General features: G+C 46.5%; 2 protein-coding genes and 1 long non-coding RNA gene across 8 annotated transcripts in view; 1 reads left to right on the forward strand and 2 right to left on the reverse strand.

The window, feature by feature from the left end:
- c4h11orf98 (chromosome 4 C11orf98 homolog) overlaps positions 1 to 327 on the forward strand; it is a 4,024-nt gene extending 3,697 nt beyond the window's left edge. For 3 of the 5 annotated variants that reach the window (XM_079623723.1, XM_079623724.1, XM_079623725.1), the window contains one exon: positions 1 to 327. This exon is cut by the window's left edge and continues 6 nt beyond it. In XM_079623723.1, coding sequence (XP_079479849.1) covers positions 1 to 149 — 149 coding nt within the window. In that variant the 3' untranslated portion in view covers positions 150 to 327. The other 2 variants (XM_079623726.1, XM_079623727.1) reach the window with 2 other exon arrangements.
- A 1,492-nt stretch (positions 328 to 1,819) lies between these two features.
- Positions 1,820 to 4,472, reverse strand: LOC307004450. The gene is made up of 2 exons (XR_013799030.1): positions 3,010 to 4,472; positions 1,820 to 2,185 (listed from the first exon to the last, which is right to left on the reverse strand). It is a non-coding gene; the product is annotated as an uncharacterized lncRNA (long non-coding RNA).
- A 1,873-nt stretch (positions 4,473 to 6,345) lies between these two features.
- The window catches only part of lrp6 (low density lipoprotein receptor-related protein 6), a 35,492-nt gene continuing 26,837 nt past the window's right edge, over positions 6,346 to 15,000 (reverse strand). For both annotated transcript variants that reach the window (XM_079622258.1, XM_079622259.1), the window contains 6 exons: positions 14,739 to 14,975; positions 12,751 to 12,861; positions 12,115 to 12,345; positions 8,782 to 8,918; positions 8,531 to 8,628; positions 6,346 to 8,446 (listed from right to left, as the gene is read on the reverse strand). In XM_079622258.1, coding sequence (XP_079478384.1) covers positions 8,149 to 8,446; positions 8,531 to 8,628; positions 8,782 to 8,918; positions 12,115 to 12,345; positions 12,751 to 12,861; positions 14,739 to 14,975 — 1,112 coding nt within the window. In that variant the 3' untranslated portion in view covers positions 6,346 to 8,148. The remainder of the gene's footprint in view (positions 8,447 to 8,530; positions 8,629 to 8,781; positions 8,919 to 12,114; positions 12,346 to 12,750; positions 12,862 to 14,738; positions 14,976 to 15,000) is intronic.

Raw genomic sequence — 15,000 nt, forward strand, 5'->3', positions numbered from 1 at the left:
CTGCCGCACAGAAACAGGAGAAACACACACAGGAGAAACGCACACACACACAGGAGAAACACACACAGGAGAAACGCACACACACACAGGAGAAACGCACACACACACAGGAGAAGCCTGCGCTGCCGGAGATCATGGATGTGGAGTAACCGTTTCTGATGATCGGACTCATAATCATAATCATCTTCAAACTCGAGAGAGAGTCGTTTATGAGCCGAGACTTCCAGCCTCAGTCAGTGTGTGTGTGTCAGTGTGTGTGTGTATCAGTGTGTGTGTGTTTATCAGTGGAAATGTATTGACCAATAAAAGCAAAATACTGTCACATGATCCTCCAGAATTCACTCTGATTGGCTGATCTGCTGCTTAAGAAACGCTTGTTATCAATGTTGATCACAAGAATCAGAGCCGTTAAATATGAGAGTTGCGACTCTGTGATCTCGCCGCCACGCGGTCACGTGATTCGTGTAGCTCTCAATAGTTCCAAACAAATCCGCGTTGCCAATGATTTTAAAGCGGGTCAGATAGCAGCAGCTTTATGTACAGCAACTATCGGTAAATATTGACGCATAATGTACATTGATTATTACGTTGACACTTAAATTGCTTACATATAATAGCAAATTTTTTCTGGGGGGTCGCAGAAACACAGCATTAATACGTTTTTGTGTATAATTTTGGTAGGCAATGGGGTGCTCCCATACACACACATACACAATATATATATATTATATATACACACACATATATGATACATATATTATACACATACATAATGATAATTTAAAATAACTATTTTCTATTTTAATATTTATTCCTGTGATCAAAGCTGAATTGTCAGCATCATTACTGCAGTCTTCAGTGTCACATGATCCTCCAGAAATCAGTATAATAGGATTTGATGCTCAATAAACATTTATTATTATTATCAATGTTGAAAACAGTTGTGTAATTTTTTTTCAGGATTCTTTGATGAATAGAAAGTTCTAAAGAACAGCATTAATTTGAAATAGCTTTTGTAACATTATGAATGTCTTTACTGTAACTTTTTATCAATTTAATTCATCCTTGATGAATAAAAGTATTGATTTATTTTATTTCTTCCCCCCCAAAAATAATAGATGTTCCTACTAACCCCAAACGTTTGAACGGTAGTGTTTAATGTTACAAAAGCTTCTATTTCAGATAATGCTGTTCTTTTGAACTTTATGCATCAAATGATCCTGAAATAAAAATGTAAATAACTTTTTCCAACATTGATAATAATCAATAGTTTTTTGATCATCAGATCATCATATTACACTGAGTTCTGGAGGATCATGTGACACTGAAGACTGGAGTAATGATGCTGAACATTCAGCTTTGATCACAGGAATAAATTACACTTTACTGTATATTCACATAGAATCAGGTGTTTGAATAATATTATAATAATATTTCACAATATTGCTGTTTTTCTTCTTCTTCCCCTGATCAAATAAATGTAGCCTCGGTAATCAGAAGAGACTTCTTTTAAAAACATAAAAAATCTTACCGATCCAAAACTTTTGACTGGTAGTGTGTATACACACACACACACACACACACACATTGTTCCAGAAACTTTCATGTCAATAAAGCCCTTTGAATTTAATAAATGTTTTGTGCATTTAACTTTGGAGGGAAGGGGGACTGCTCCCATAAGGTATAATACATTTACTGTGTTAGTTAAAAAAATACATTCACATAAACCTGCACAACATGTGAATATCAATTAAAGCTGCTCAGTTTAAGTCAAGAAAGAAGTTTGGTCAACAGTAAAAAAAATATGCAAGGCAACCAATTGCATTCAACAAAACATTTAATTATATAATATATCTAGGGAGAGGGTATGTAAGTTTTCCTTGAATGTTCTGTCTTCAAAGAAACTTGTTCGACGTCCTACAGGGAGAGATGCAGAAAGCAGGCCAGAAAAGGAATACAAGTGTTCACAATAGAGCCATTGCATTCTTCCACCGAAGCTGTAGGACGATCTGGAGACCTGGTGGTGAATCGAGAATCAGTCAAATGCTTATCCATACAGTGATGACAAACTCCACGCTATAAGTAATGCTATAGATACTTGGATGTTAGGGTGAGAGCAGAAGCAGAGCGTGTCACAGACCCAGAGGAGACCGGCCTGGAGTCGAGTCGAGCCTGTGGGACAGAACTAGGGGTGGTAAAGAAAGAGGAAACGGTGTTAAAGTTCATACATTCAGGCACAGATTAAATACACATTGAAAGCCTATGTTTCCTAAACATTTTCATGAGGTTGAAATTGCAGAAGTGAGAGAACACACCCACAGTTAGGTCCATACCTATTTGGACATGTGTCATGATTTGTTATTTTGGCTCTCTGTACTCCAGTATCATTTGAAATTAAATGAGTATATATATATATATACAAACCACTATTGTTATTCAAATTGTTGTTCTTACACAACAACATTATGGAAGAAGCTGGATGATTATTTTGCTCATCCAACAAATTATGAAAATTAGGGAAAAGATAATTTAATATTTTTATTGCATTATGATACCGTATATACAAAGATCAGCCATAAATTCTGCTTTTCTATAATGTTCAGGATTTTTTATACTGTCATAGAGGTGTAAAATTCATTTACACTTTTTAGCATTGAGGTCTTATTTGTGGGGGTGCTGCTGTACTTATTTGCTTTATATCCAGATATATTTCTAATATTCTGACCACCTCATGTATGTAAATAAGGTTGGCCAAAAAAACTGAATACAATGTAGTGCAACATCACATTTAACTATGACCTCAGTATTGAATTTGCACATTTCTGACTGGTAGCTAACGTTAGTGAAGTGTTGGTCACGTAAGCTAACTGCAATTAACTATGATCTTCCAATAAACATTAACTAAAGAATAATTAACTAAAGCTACATACATTACAACTACTGATTAGATTCATGAGAGGACGGCTAATGCATTGAAATGTCAAAAATAAAGTAATTTCGTCAACTTACCAGCGAACGTACTTTGGAAACACTGAAAATGAATGGGGTTCAGTGCTGGAACTATCAGTGTTTGGGGTTCAGTGCTGGAACTATCAGTGAATGGGGTTCAGTGCTGGAACTATCAGTGAATGGGGTTCAGTGCTGGAACTATCAGTGTTTGGAACTATCAGTGTTTGGAACTATCAGTGTTTGGAACTATCGGCTGCTCCGCGACACGCGTTACTTCCGCATTCCAAAGTTCCTATGGCAGTCTATGGGAGTGTCGTAACTCTGTTTTTCAACGGCTCTGACAAGAATACGATACAGTTTATATATTCACTGCGAAAAATAGTTTTCATTATAATAATATTTCACTGTTTTTACAGTATTGTAATCAATGATATGCTATAAAAACAATAAAAGCTTATGTCCATATAGCGGTTAGGGTGACCACCATCAAACGAACCAAATGTGGGACGATTCTAAGTTTGTGTGGGACAATGTGGGACATGTTACCAACGCTAAAACATAACCTGAAACTGTTATATAATGTCTACCTAACTTAATAAAAAATGTGTATTCTGCCTTTTAGCTGATAAAAATGATTTGTTCTTTAGTCCCTTCCAGAAAACACCACATCACAATGTAACATACATGTCTTTATTTTACATGTCATTTAAATTCAACATCACTGAGCCCAAAGGCATCATGCAGATCACTATTTTTGAAACAGTTCTGACCAAATCCAACTAAAATCCAACAAAATAAACAATGAATAAATAAAATATAAAACAACATGAAATTACATTAACAGTCTTATTTGTTAAGAATATATTAAACCAAAAACGTTCATATTTTTAGACAACCACAATTAAAAATTAAAATGAACCTAATTATCCATTTGTTTTCTGACAGGGAACACGTGGAACGAATCAGCGGTCCACATTTTGATTGACAGCCGTCACAACCTACTAGTGACCGTGTTTACTCCTTTCTTCTCAACCATTGGATAGGATTTAAAAAACGGCTGTTGTGTTTGTACTTCTGACGAAGCACTGTTAAATATAGGTGGAAAACTACGCCGCAAAAATAATAAATAAAATGCTTTTTAAAAAGGCAAAAGAACGCATGAACGTTTTCTTAATATGATAATTAAAAACCAACAGACTGATGAAAATGCGGGACATTTTCTCAATATGCGACGTGCGGGACAAGGGGTGAAAATGCTGTGCGGTACAACGCAAAGCGGGACGGGTGGTCACCCTAATAGCGGTCCTGCAGGGTCACGGGTTCGGTTCCCGGGGAGAGCGAGACCTGAGGAGAACTTCTAATGTGTGCCTTGAAATGCAAAGTAAGTCGGTTTGGATAAAAGCGTCTAACAAATGTAAATATATTACAGCAGCGCGTGAGTCTGTGTTTGTGTCGTCCTTGTCGGTACACGATCCGTTCCATCTGCACGACAAATATGCCGCAAGTTGTGCCGCCTGGCCGTCAAGTGTTTCATCGCATGCGCGGTACCGATAGTGTAGGAAAACCGTGACGTAACTACGCGCATGCGTGAAACGGATCGTGCAGGTGGAACGGATCGTTTACCGACAGGGTTTATGACTCTATACGCGCGAGAATAATGAAGGTTAGACATCAATCAACACAATCAGGGTTATGAACAAACCGTTCTAGTAACGCTGACCGAACGTACGTCTTTAATAATGTTCGTAAAACAGAGGAACATTATTTATGGACCGTTTTTTCTCCAGTGTGACTGTCGCCTAGCAACAGAAGCACGTTTCCACGGTGACGTCACGGCCGTTGTCCTCAGCTGTCAGTCAATATAACACGGAGATATTATATTATAGTCACTGTGACGAAGCAAACCAGACAAAACAGCCCTTAATTACACTGACTACGACATACGAGGTTAATAAAGATTCAATAACGTCGAAACAAGCAGTTCTTTTGTTTTCGCCGTTTCTAACATAGAAATAGATACATAGATGCCTAACTAGCGTCTGTGTCTAACATAGAAATAGATACATAGATGCCTACCTAGCGTCTGTGTCTAACATAGAAATAGATACATAGATGCCTACCTAGCGTCTGTGTCTAACATAGAAATAGATACATAGATGCCTAACTAGCGTCTGTTTCCAACATAGAAATAGATACATAGATGCCTAACTAGCGTCTGTTTCCAACATAGAAATAGATACATAGATGCCTACCTAGCGTCTGTGTCTAACATAGAAATAGATACATAGATGCCTACCTAGCGTCTGTGTCTAACATAGAAATAGATACATAGATGCCTAACTAGCGTCTGTTTCCAACATAGAAATAGATACATAGATGCCTAACTAGCGTCTGTTTCCAACATAGAAATAGATACATAGATGCCTACCTAGCGTCTGTGTCTAACATAGAAATAGATACATAGATGCCTACCTAGCATCTGTGTCTAACATAGAAATAGATACATAGATGCCTAACTAGCGTCTGTTTCCAACATAGAAATAGATACATAGATTCCTCATTAGCAGCTGTTTTCTAAATTGTATTATATATAAATAGATGCCTTATTAGCGGCTGTTTTCAACTAAGATATAGATACATAGATGCCTCTCTAGATGTTGGTTCTAAAATAAATAGATATATACCTAGATATACAGACACATAACTGCCTCATTAATGGCTGTTTTTAACATATGATACATAGATTCATCATTAGCTGTTGTATCTGACAGAAATATATACACAGTGCACCAGTGGCCGTATATCAATTCACCAGTGGTTGTTTCTATATCGATATAGAGATACATTGATGCCTCCTTAACGACGGTTTCTAACAGATATGTATACATTGATTCCTCATTATCGGCATTAGTCATCCACCATGTTGGAACGGTCAAAGCCAGGCCGTGAACACTTGAGAACAAGTTGACTACGCGTCTTCAACCACAGTTATACACAAGTATGAATATGTATATCTGCAATAGACTTGAGCGAATGATTTTCATGGGATTTAATACAAGATGAAGGCATTAGCTAAAACAGTGATTTAAAAGCCTGTACTATAGAGTTAATATACACACAAAACACACGCCCACCTGTGAATGCTTTCCTGCTTCTTCTGGACTTTATATCTCTGCGGTTTCACACCCAGAGGCCGCAGTGTGGAGGCGTTTAAATAACTCATTGATCTGAGTGAGGACAGCATCCGAACCGTTGACCTCTTCAAGATGGCCGACGCGTTAACATGACCTCTGGACTCTGGAGTGGATGAATATGGAATCTACATCATACATCTATGGCTGTACATGTAAAGCAGCGGCGCCGCCACGTGGACAAATGTGGAACTTCAGAATTTATAAATGTAAAAGTTCACTCAGTTTTATTAAAAAAAGATCATTTCATTTGTTACAACAGCTTATAGTCGTGACTGAAGGAGCTGTACACATCTGTTTATACAATGTTTTACAAGTAAAGCATGTACAATGTACAAAAAGTCGAGATAGTGGAAATTTCATGACTGATGAGAAACCAAATGTTGGTCACCTTTGAACATCCTCGCAAAGAATCGAAATAAAACATGAATAATGACGAGATTCTGCGGCGAATCAATCCTGCTCACTCCTTCAAAAGTGCTTTAGACATTTTTCCCACAATTCCAGCAACGACGCCGGACCCGTGACGCTCCCCACAGGAACACGACGGGTCCAGCGGCCGCCGGCGAGCCTCCTGACCGCAGACGCACTAGCTGACCCGCTCCTGTAAAGTGCAGTTAAGAGAACGGAAATGCTGGTGTGAGCAGAATCATAAAGGAACTAAGAACGTGGCGTTACCCAGAAGCCCTTGCAGAACAGGATTGAGATTTGGAACAGCTGTTTGACACACATTCATGATTGTACCGAAGCTGCTATCGGGAGAAACGCTAGTCACGCTAGTCATGCTAGTCACGCCGGCGCGCGATGAAGAGTGATGTGGAGAATCTGTGCTGGTGAGTTTCCCTTCTTTACAGAAGTGCTGCGCACACACACACACACTCGGACAGGTCTGCACACACACACACACACACACACACACACACACACACACACACACACACACACACACACACACACACACACACACACGCAGCACTGCAGGGACATGATGATGGGGACTCTATAGCTTATAAATACAGTATCTACACAGTATGTGGTACAAAAATAATTGAGCTTTTGTGGCACTGAGATTTAAAAAAGTGAAAAACGGTTGTAAAAAGCGCTCAGACACGAGAAGTCGTGCCGCGAGCGAAGGAACGAAGGCGGCGGGAAGGGTCGGCTCCGCTCGTTCCCGGTCCGCGCGTGCAGACGAGGGCACAGTAGAAGACAGGAGGAGCCTGTGATGCGAGCGGGTCACAGTGTGTGCTGCTCCAGGCCTGCAGGGGGCGCTGCGCTCGCCTCTATTTGGCATCGGGTGAGCGTTTGATTCTGAACTCCAGGATTAAGGCAACGCATCACGTCTGTGTGGATTTAATAAATCTTTCTCTTTAAATTTTTTTTTTTTTTACAAATTTCTTTTAATACAAAGCTCTATGGCGTAACCAATAAACACTGTATAGAAAATATATAAATATGTTTTCTTTTCTTTAAAAAAATGTACAGGGACCCGCCAGACCCCAGACGCATCAGAAGAGTCTCGTCTCCAGGCGGATATTTACACAGTGATAGGGGCGGGGCTTGTGCACAAGGGGCGGGGCTCAGGGCGAGGGTGGGTACAGGTGGTGGGGGCGGGGCCTGTGCACAGGGGGCGGGGCTCAGGGTGAGTACAGGTGGTGGGGGCGGGGCCTGTGCACAGGGGGCGGGGCTCAGGACGAGTACAAGGGGTGTGGGTGGGGTCCATGCAGGGTGAGGGCGGATACAGGTGGTGTGGGCGGGGCTCAGGATGAGTACAGGTGGTGTGGGCGGGGCTCAGGATGAGTACAGGTGGTGTGGGCGGGGCCTGGGGCTCAGAATGAAGGCTTGTTTGACTTGAACCGGCGTGAATGACATCAAAGTACCGCTCTCGCGACTTGTTCAAGTCGAACAAGCCTCGAGTCTGTGCAGGGCGAGGGTGGGGCCTAAGGCTCAGGGGCGGGGTTTTGGGCAGGTATAAGGGGTGGGGCCTGAGTCTGGGGGCGGGGTCTGTGGCTCAGGACGAGTCCGTGCAGGGCGAGGGCGGGGGCGGGTACAGGTGGTGTGAGTAGCTGCGGTCGGTGTAGGGCGAGGGTGGGCAGCTCTCGCAGTTCTCCTCCGCCGACAGGTACTGGCTGCGCGGTGTGGGCGGTGGCGGCAGCGGCTCCGAGTCGTAGTTCACGTCGCTAGCGTAGCCCTTAGCAGTCGCTGATGTGGGCGGAGCCCGGCGGCCCGGCGTGTAGTCGCTGTCACACACGTCTGTGCTGCACGGCGTCGTCGGCGGGGCGAAGTGACGGTAACTGTACGGCCTGTAGCTGCAGAACACACACACACACACACACACACACAGTCAAGCGCTGAACACGTCACACCTCATCACCCGTGTTGCGTGGCGTTACCTGTACGAGCGGTGCGTCGACGGGCTGTTGGACGAGTATCCCAACTCCATGGTGTACTGAGACCTCACGGTGGCCGGAGACGGAGGAGGGTTCAGAATCTGCACACACACACAACCTCACATTATTGTGATCAATAATATTGTAATGAATGTTATATTGTTAGTAAATATAAAAAAATGACAATACATGCTTAAGTTAGAAAAGTGAAATCATAATCAACCGCCCCTTAAAGTGCAGCTGTAGAGACTGACCGGAGGGAAGAACGGGCCCTTGGTGCTGGACGAGCTGCTGGACGAGGCTCCGGTCACATGAGCGCGGTCGTACGGCGGCCCACTGCTGCCTCCCATGATGCTCAGCGAGCCGATCACAGACTTACCCCGAGACATGCCTGAGAGAGAGAGGAACACACCTGAACACCTGCACACACACCTGAACACCTGCACACACACCTGAACATCTGCACACACACCTGAACACCTGCACACACACACACCTGAACACACACCTGAACATCTGCACACACACCTGAACACCTGCACACACACACACCTGAACACCTGCACGCACACACACCTGAACACACACACACCTGAACACACACACACCTGAACACCTGCACACACACCTGAACATCTGCACACACACCTGAACACCTGCACACACACACACCTGAACATCTGCACACACACCTGAACACCTGCACACACACCTGAACATCTGCACACACACCTGAACACCTGCACACACACACACCTGAACATCTGCACACACACCTGAACACCTGCACACACACCTGAACATCTGCACACACACCTGAACACCTGCACACACACACACCTGAACATCTGCACACACCTGAACACCTGCACACACACCTGAACATCTGCACACACACCTGAACACCTGCACACACACACACCTGAACACCTGCACACACACCTGAACATCTGCACGCACACACACCTGAACACCTGCACACACACCTGAACATCTGCACACACACCTGAACACCTGCACGCACACACACCTGAACACCTGCACACACACCTGAACATCTGCACACACACCTGAACACCTGCACACACACCTGAACATCTGCACACACACCTGAACATCTGCACACACACCTGAACATCTGCACACACACCTGAACATCTGCACACACACCTGAACACCTGCACACACACCTGAACACCTGCACACACCTGAACACCTGCACACACACCTGAACATCTGCACACACACCTGAACATCTGCACACACACCTGAACATCTGCACACACACCTGAACACCTGCACACACCTGAACATCTGCACACACACACACCTGAACACCTGCACACACACACACCTGAACACCTGCACAACACACACCTGAACACCTGCACACACACACCTGAACACCTGCACACACCTGAACATCTGCACACACACACCTGAACACCTGCACACACACCTGAACATCTGCACACACACCTGAACATCTGCACACACACCTGAACACCTGCACACACACACCTGAACACCTGCACACACACACCTGAACACCTGCACACACACCTGAACATCTGCACACACACCTGAACACCTGCACACACACACACCTGAACACCTGCACACACCTGAACATCTGCACACACACCTGAACACCTGCACACACACCTGAACATCTGCACACACACCTGAACATCTGCACACACACCTGAACACCTGCACACACACACCTGAACACCTGCACACACACCTGAACATCTGCACACACACCTGAACACCTGCACACACACACACCTGAACACCTGCACACACCTGAACATCTGCACACACACCTGAACACCTGCACACACACACACCTGAACACCTGCACACACCTGAACATCTGCACACACACCTGAACACACACCTGAACATCTGCACACACACCTGAACACCTGCACACACACACACCTGAACACCTGCACACACCTGAACATCTGCACACACACCTGAACACCTGCACACACACACCTGAACACCTGCACACACACCTGAACATCTGCACACACACCTGAACATCTGCACACACACCTGAACACCTGCACACACACACACCTGAACACCTGCACACACACCTGAACACCTGAACACCTGCACACACCTGAACATCTGCACACACACCTGAACATCTGCACACACACCTGAACACCTGCACACACACACACCTGAACACCTGCACACACCTGAACATCTGCACACACACCTGAACATCTGCACACACACCTGAACATCTGCGCACACACACCTGAACACCTGCACACACACCTGAACACCTGCACACACACACACCTGAACACCTGCACACACCTGAACATCTGCACACACACCTGAACACCTGCACACACACACACCTGAACACCTGCACACACCTGAACATCTGCACACACACCTGAACACCTGCACACACACACCTGAACACCTGCACACACACCTGAACATCTGCACACACACCTGAACATCTGCACACACACCTGAACACCTGCACACACACACACACCTGAACACCTGCACACACCTGAACATCTGCACACACACCTGAACACCTGCACACACACACACCTGAACACCTGCACACACCTGAACACCTGCACACACCTGAACACCTGCACACACACCTGAACACCTGCACACACACACACCTGAACACCTGCACACACACCTGAACATCTGCACACACACCTGAACACCTGCACACACACACACCTGAACACCTGCACACACACCTGAACACCTGCACACACACCTGAACATCTGCACACACACCTGAACATCTGCGCACACACACACCTGAACACCTGCACACACCTGAACATCTGCACACACACCTGAACACCTGCACACACACACACACACCTGAACACACACACACCTGAACATCTGCACACACACCTTAACACCTGCACGCACACACACCTGAACACCTGCACACACACACCTGAACATCTGCACACACACCTGAACACCTGCACGCACACACACCTGAACACCTGCACACACACCTGAACACCTGCACACACACCTGAACACCTGCACACACACACACCTGAACATCTGCACACACACCTGAACATCTGCACACACACCTGAACACCTGCACACACACCTGAACACCTGCACACACACACACACACCTGAACACCTGCACACACACACACCTGAACACCTGCACACCTGAACATCTGCACACACACCTGAACATCTGCACACACACCTGAACACCTGCACACACACCTGAACACCTGCACACACACCTGAACATCTGCACACACACCTGAACATCTGCACACACACCTGAACATCTGCACACACACCTGAACATCTGCACACACACACCTGAACATCTGCACACACACCTGAACACCTGTGCACACACACACACACCTGAACACCTGTGCACACACACACACACCTGAACACACACACACCTGAACACCTGCACACACACACCTGAACACCTGTACACACACACACCTGAACACCTGCACACACCTGAACACCTGCACACACCTGAACACCTGCACACACACACCTGAACACCTGTACACACACACCTGGCAGCGAGCCGCTCAGAGAGCCGGGGTGAGGCACGTATCCCAGCGGCACCGTGGAGGGTCCGTGGACCACGAAGTCGTTGGTCATGGTCTCGCCGTCGTCCTTCATCTGAGGACACAGCACTCGCTGGCACACGAAGTACACCGCGCCGACCACGAACAGCACCAGCACCACGCCCACGATCGAGCCGATGGTGTTACTGGGAGGAAACGCCGGCTCTTCCGTCGCATCTGAGGAACACACACACACACACACGCTTACTCAGTTGTGCAGTGTTTAACACAACATTGAAACATTAAAACTGCCATTTTAATTCCAGGGCCTTTTGGAAATGATGCAATCTTTGCGCACACTCTCTCTCGCACGCACACTCTCTCTCACTCACACACTCTCACACACTCTCACTCACTCACACACTCTCACACACACACACTCACACACTCACACACTCACACACTCACACACTCACACACTCACACACTCACACACTCACACACTCACACACTCACACACTCACACACTCACACACTCACTCACTCACTCACTCACTCACTCTCACACACTCACACACTCACACACTCTCACACACTCTCACACACTCTCACACACTCGGCGGGTGCGTGTGAAGGACGTACAGCAGCCGATCTCGTCGGAGTTGTCGGTGCAGTCGGTGTTGTGGTCACACTTCTTGTGGCGGCCGATGCACTGGCCGTTACTGCAGGAGAACTGGTCCATGGGACAGAACACTGCAGAGACAGAGGCGTCCGCAGGAACACAGGTCACATGATCACACGGGTCACACGATCACACGGGTCACATGATCACACGGGTCACATGATCACACGGGTCACATGATCACACGGGTCACATGATCACACGGGTCACATGATCACACGGGTCACATGATCACACGGGTCACATGATCACACGGGTCACATGATTACACGGGTCACATGATCACACGGGTCACATGATCACACAGGTCACATGATGTCCAAACTCAATCATTTAACAAACATGTAGTCATTACTTCCATGAGCTTCTGCATTTAATATTACAGTTTAAATGAATACATTTCTAGCCAACTGTGATGTGTGTATGTACTCCAGCTGAAGTGCAGTGATGGTTCATGTTTGTGGTAAAAAAGTTATAAATATATATAAATAAGAGCGTCTCGTGGCCGACATTATTTTAAATGCATCTCTTCAGTGACAGATCCAGCATGCTCGTCTACAGCAGCTTCAGGATCACGGATCACGTTGCTCTGGTGTCTCTGTTGTTCATCTAGTCCAGGAATGTTCATTTACACACACAACGTAATATCTAATGTAGCATTCTAATCAACAGCACATTTACTGTTAACCTTTATCATGTGTCCTGTAGTGTCGCAGTGAGTGTGTGTGTGTGTGTTCAGTGTCGAGGTGTGTGTCGAGTCGTGACGCGAGGTACAGTCTCTGTATCGGAGTGTGTTCAGTGTCGAGGTGTGTGTCGAGTCGTGACGCGAGGTACAGTCTCTGTATCGGAGTGTGTTCAGTGTCGAGGTGTGTGTCGAGTCGTGACGCGAGGTACAGTCTCTGTATCGGAGTGTGTTCAGTGTCGAGGTGTGTGTCGAGTCGTGACGCGAGGTACAGTCTCTGTATCGGAGTGTGTTCAGTGTCGAGGTGTGTGTCGAGGTGTGTGTCGAGGTACGGTCTCAGTATCGGAGTGTGTTCAGTGTCGAGGTGTGTGTCGAAGTGTGTGTCGAGGTACGGTCTCTGTATCGGAGTGTGTTCAGTATCGAGGTGTGTGTCGAGGTGTGTGTCGAGGCGTGACGTGACGTACGCTCTCTGTATCGGAGTGTGTTCAGTATCGAGGTGTGTGTCGAGGTGTGTGTCGAGTCGTTACGTGACGTACGGTCTCTGTATCGGAGTGTGTTCAGTATCGAGGTGTGTGTCGAGGTGTGTGTCGAGGCGTGACGTGACGTACGGTCTCTGTATCGGAGTGTGTTCAGTATCGAGGTGTGTGTCGAGGCGTGACGTGACGTACGGTCTCTGTATCGGAGTGTGTTCAGTATCGAGGTGTGTGTCGAGGTGTGTGTCGAGTCGCTACGTGACGTACGGTCTCTGTATCGGAGTGTGTTCAGTGTCGAGGTGTGTGTCGAGGCGTGACGTGACGTACGCTCTCTGTATCGGAGTGTGTTCAGTGTCGAGGTGTGTGTCGAGTCGTTACGTGACGTACGGTCTCTGTATCGGAGTGTGTTCAGTGTCGAGGTGTGTGTCGAGGCGTGACGTGACGTACGGTCTCTGTATCGGAGTGTGTTCAGTATCGAGGTGTGTGTCGAGGTGTGTGTCGAGTCGTTACGTGACGTACGCTCTCTGTATCGGAATGTGTTCAGTGTCGAGGTGTGTGTCGAGGCGTGACGTGACGTACGCTCTCTGTATCGGAGTGTGTTCAGTGTCGAGGTGTGTGTCGAGGCGTGATGTGAGGTCCGCTCTCTGTATCGGAATGTGTTCAGTGTCGAGGTGTGTGTCGAGGCGTGATGTGAGGTCCGCTCTCTGTATCGGAGTGTGTTCAGTGTCGAGGTGTGTGTCGAGGCGTGATGTGAGGTCCGCTCTCTGTATCGGAGTGTGTTCCGCGTCCTCACCTTCACACTTGGTCTCGTCGGAGCGGTCCTGGCAGTCGACGTCCCCGTTGCAGCGCAGAGAGAGATGCACACACTGCCGGCTGTCACACTGGAACTCCTCGTCGGAACACACCGGACACTCGCGCTCGTCACTCCTGTCGTCACACTCCGCGAAGCCGTCGCAGCGCCAGGCCCGCGGGATGCAGTCCACCTCACCCGACACACACGAGAAGTGCTCCGGGGAACAGGTGGGCGGCTCTGAGGAACACACACACGTGTGAGA

This window comes from Phoxinus phoxinus, assembly GCF_949152265.1.
Source record: "Phoxinus phoxinus genome assembly, chromosome: 9".
NCBI classification, from domain to species: domain Eukaryota; kingdom Metazoa; phylum Chordata; class Actinopteri; order Cypriniformes; family Leuciscidae; genus Phoxinus; species Phoxinus phoxinus.